The 4,583-nt window shown below is 46.5% G+C and overlaps 1 protein-coding gene across 1 annotated transcript in view; it reads left to right on the top strand.

The window, feature by feature from the left end:
* TMEM192 (transmembrane protein 192) overlaps positions 1–4,327 on the top strand; it is a 19,925-nt gene extending 15,598 nt beyond the window's left edge. Inside the window, 1 exon segment of the mRNA XM_004682378.2 lies at positions 159–4,327. Within this exon segment, the coding sequence (XP_004682435.1) occupies positions 159–407 (249 nt within the window). The 3' untranslated portion in view covers positions 408–4,327.
* The last annotated feature ends 256 nt before the right edge of the window (positions 4,328–4,583 follow it).

Here is a 4,583-nt window from a genome sequence, read left to right as displayed (position 1 = left end):
GCCCCTTTTTTTAAGTATTAGAGTTGTGAAAGTTTTTAAGATTTCAAATTGAAATTCACAAAATAGATTTCTTCAAGAGTGGAAGTCCCTAAAATGATTTGTGAAAGAATCTCATTTTGGAATACGGCCTTAGTAACATCTAAGAAACAGTAACACAGCGTGCTGTGCCAAGGCCATAGGGGCTTGTTTGTGGAGACTCAGGCACGCTGGGGCGGGGGTGGGGCGGGTGGGGGCATCTACACCCCATAAACACTTGGGTTCCTTGCAGGACTGGTTCAAGTCTGGAAGAAATTGTGGAGAAGCAGGGGGACATCATTTTGTACCTGAAGCGCCACAACGCACTCCTGAGTAAGCGGCTGCTGGCCCTCACGGCCTCGGACCTAGGCCCCCCGCCAAGCAGGACATGAGCGGTCAGGCCCAAGACAGGAACTGCGGACTGGAGTGCTCAAGCCTCACAGCTGGGGGCCGAGATGCCACTGGACATGGCAGCTTTTGCCGAGGACGTTTTTTAATTTTCCGTGGAAGCCTGAATGTGGTTCTCTCAGCATGGCTGAGTGACGTGTGACGAACTCGTGGCTCATTTGACAAGTACTTTGTAGAAGCTATGACAAGCCAAGGAATAATGACTCTTTTGCACATTACAGAATTATTTAAATGCCTAGTTTACCTTAGGATTAAAGGTGGAGTTTAAACATCTCCTAGGTCAACACTTCTTCCGTGTGACTGTAGACCCCTGTAATAATTGGGCCTTTTATAGAGAAAGTCTGACGTGACGACCTATTTTAGTGTTTTGTTCTTCACATTTCGAGTAATGAGAAAAGGTATTTTTGTGGCTAACTTTTTTTACCCAAAGAGCCCTACCTTGTATGTTGCATGTTGTGATGGCGTGTAAAGCTTGTCCTTACCGTATAAACTGTTCTTGTAAGAACAGCATCCTCGCGGAAGGAACACTCCGACTGTGTGAGTTACAGAGCAAACGCCCAAGCTCCCCACTCAAATAAGAAAAATGAGACGCAGGTGACGGGGACCAGCCTTAGCCTAACCAGTGCTGTGGGCACCAGCAGCAGCTTCCGTGGGCAACAGCTGAAATATCTAGCGATGCCTTCAGGCTGCTTTATTTGTGTGCTTGCTTCAGTACTGATTATCTTTATTGGCCCAATATGTTCAGTGGTAGGAAAGGGAACTGTTGTGGCTTTGAGTTTGGAGATAAGATATGATATAACCCGTGTGCCGATATTTACATACCTAAACTTGCCAGATAAAATGAGCGTTTGTATAGGTAGATGGCATTTCTCCAGGTTCTCTGTGTGACCCTTTCTCGGTTTGCTGTTCGCACCCTTACATGCTTTACATCCTGGTGGAACATCTACCCTGAGAGGGGCTGTTGGGGATCATATGTGCGGTTAATATGGGGGGGGGTCATTTGGAAACGATCAATATTTGACTTGAAGTCTCTTGAGCCCTGCCCAGCTATTGAGATGTATTTGGCCACATTCTGTGACGTGTGGCAGGCAGACATCTGTCCCTTTACATCCCACCATTTAAGATCTTCCTGTGAACGAGGAGGTGATGCGTCACCAGCAGCCAATGCCACCGAATCCCAAAGTGACAACATTCACCAGTGGAAACCAGAATTGTATTTCAAAATTCAACTTTCCTGACTTTTCCATCCTTTTAAGTGATCTCAATCCACGGAATTTGTCTCTATGTTCTGGAAGTGTGTCAACATTGCTGGATACTTTGCCTTTCAGAAGGGAAACATGGACAATAGATGATTGTGTCTTATTTTTTTAAACTCAGTCTGGATCTACAGATTTGAAGATTTATGAGGTGAGCTTTGGTTTACAGAGCAAGGTAGAGGTAAAAGTTAGAACACTCAGGTTTTGATGTGATGCCTACATCACCGCCGACACTTTTCTAAAGCCAATGAACATTTCAAACAATAAAAGGAAATGAAAGTAAATATCAGAACTAACAAAACAGAACTATTCTGTATTTTTTCAATGAGAAAAAGCCATAGAAAAGCTTAGTAACATGTATACGTGGGAGAGCACCAGCATACTGGAGAAACTTGCCTCCGTGATTTCAGATGCCACCTCAAAGAGCTAAGTTGGAAGAACAAAAACAGTTTCAATGGTAAGCATTCTTTAAACGTTAAGCGAGGCAGAAACTTTGCTAGCATCGCACCAGGTATACAAAAATTATCAATAAAAAAATATACAAAAATGCTAAAGAGGAGGGCTACGATTTCTAGGCTCTGTGCTAAGGGAAATAATGCCAGTTAGCGTTGCAGAAGGTATTCTAGGAGCTGCAGATCACAGGGTACCCCCGGGGCAGGGGATTTAGGAATTCCAGGCAAAAGAATGGGCAAAGGAGTGAGGCAAGCAGCTACAAAAGATCACAAGCAGTGGAGAAACTGCACCTGCCACCTGCCTCAAGCAGGACAGTGGAGCAGGGCAGTGGCGCAGACAGATGGAGCCAATAGACGCAGCAGGCCTTGGAGCACCGCTCAGCTCTGCTGGGGTGCCCCCCCCCCATGGGAGCCCCTGGAATGGGAGCCCCCGGGGGTTTCAGGTACAGGTCAGTTTTCACTTAGGAGGATCCCATTGTGGTGCAGGTGGGCAGAGTGCACTCAGCTCTGCACTGCGGCAGGCAGGGTACATTTTATTAAAAGTATGTTTGTCTGTACGTGTATCTATATTTCTGTATTGTCATGTGTGTGGTTTTATTTCAAATACCATCACGATTCATTAAAAGCCCATTGTTTTTGAGTGGCAATATTGATAAAGAAAACTTTGAGGTCCCACTGCCTAGGGAACGCACTTTATACCGTTGCTGTTCCAGACCCTCACCAGCGTCGGGTGTTTGGGTGTTAAAAGTTGATTTAGTCCAGCCCACCTGATGGATACAAAAAGCTACTGTTTCCAACTGCATTTCTTTGACTACTATTGATGTTGAATTTTTCCCGTATTTCTTGGTCTTTGATAAATCTTCTTTGACTGTATATATCAAGTCATTTGCTTAGATTCCTCCTGGGATGTTCTTTTTCTTAATCTATATATAAGGAGAGCCTTGAGTTTACATTTGTTGGAAATAGTTCTTGGGTGGTTTTGGGTTCTATGCTATACTTCAAAGTTCACAGAAACGAATTTCCAAAGCCACCTAGGAGTCTTGTGTGAGAGCCAGCAGGGACTCCGGTGAATGTTAATGCAGGGTTCCTGCACTGGTCAGAAGTAGAACATTCCTAATACAGTAACTTATTTGGGGGGATCTGGGAATGCTCAAGATTATTTCCACATGTCAAGGCGTTTCATTCACAGTCTTCCTGTAGATTAAGATCTGAAATCAGGAGCTAGGTGGAGAAATAAGGCCCAAAGGTCTTGTGAAAATATAGAGATTATTCGAAACTGTTCTGAGAGCTCACCCCATGGTCCCCCAGCATACCCCACCCCCCTTACTCCCAAGACAGGCCGCAGTGGTTCTGGGAAATGGGTCTTTGCTGGTCCAGATGGTCCAAGCAGGTTGTCTCCCACTCAGAAATACCTGCCTGAATGAAGATACAGAAAAGCCAAGACAGCTTGGAAATCAGCTAGGAAATCTTCTGGAACAATCAGGAACACTTTACTCTTTGCAAAAAAACAAAAAAGCAAAAAAAAATTTCTACCATGGTCCTGATTGCAGATCTTAATCTACAGGAAGACTGTGAATGAAACGCCTTGATATGTGGAAATAATCTTGAGCCCCCAAATAAGTTACAGTTTTTTTTCTCAGAGACGATCAGGTTAGGCTGGGCTGTTCCAGGTGCAGCATTACTTGTATGTCTCTTGATCATTTTCTGCAAAGCGCAATACAGCGGAGGAAAACCGCAACCTGTTCTTTACGGACCTGCAGGACCGGGGTTGGGAGGAGACTTGTCAGCATCTGTAGTTTGTGATAGCAGTTCCACCTGAGGCCACAAGACTCTCCCACCTCACTCAGGAGAGGAGAGGTGGGGGTTTGGGGGGCGGAAAGATGATTGGAAAGGCGCCAATGTTTCCATCCACGGTTTCTCGGTATCTTGGGTGTGTCCTTTCACCATCCAGCCTAAAGGGAGCTGCCTCTTGCTCACATCTATAGACTGGCTCAGATTCAGAGGCTAATTCCACCTCTGGGTTGCCATCTTCTCTCGCAGTCCGAAGCTTCTTGAGCTTTGAATGCCAGTCGATTTCCTGAGCACCTGCCAGTTGCTGGAGGGCCTCCAGGTACCAGCTGGGCCTCTGCTGGCACTGGGAGGCAGCCTCCTCCACGGGCCTCACATGGTGGTCCTGGTGGTCTGGCCAGTGAACACACAGGGAGCACAGCACCTGCAGGTCATCCTCACAGAAGAGGCTCAGGGCCTGGAGGTGCCTCACACAGGTGTGTCTCCTCCTGCCTCTTCCTCTTGTTCATGCTTTCGTGCAGGAACTTGACGATGCCAGTGATCATTCTCAGCTGGGGGTTGCTCCTCCAGTGCCCACCTTGGCCTGGATGGTAGCAGGCAGGGCAGATGCAGCTGTGACAGAAGTTGTGTCCACAGTGGATGGTGACGGGGTCATTCAAGTCAT

This window comes from Condylura cristata, unplaced genomic scaffold (assembly GCF_000260355.1).
Source record: "Condylura cristata isolate star-nosed mole 26May11 unplaced genomic scaffold, ConCri1.0 scaffold00014, whole genome shotgun sequence".
Taxonomy (NCBI): Eukaryota; Metazoa; Chordata; class Mammalia; order Eulipotyphla; family Talpidae; genus Condylura; species Condylura cristata.
This window is presented reverse-complemented; position numbering and strand designations above follow the sequence as displayed.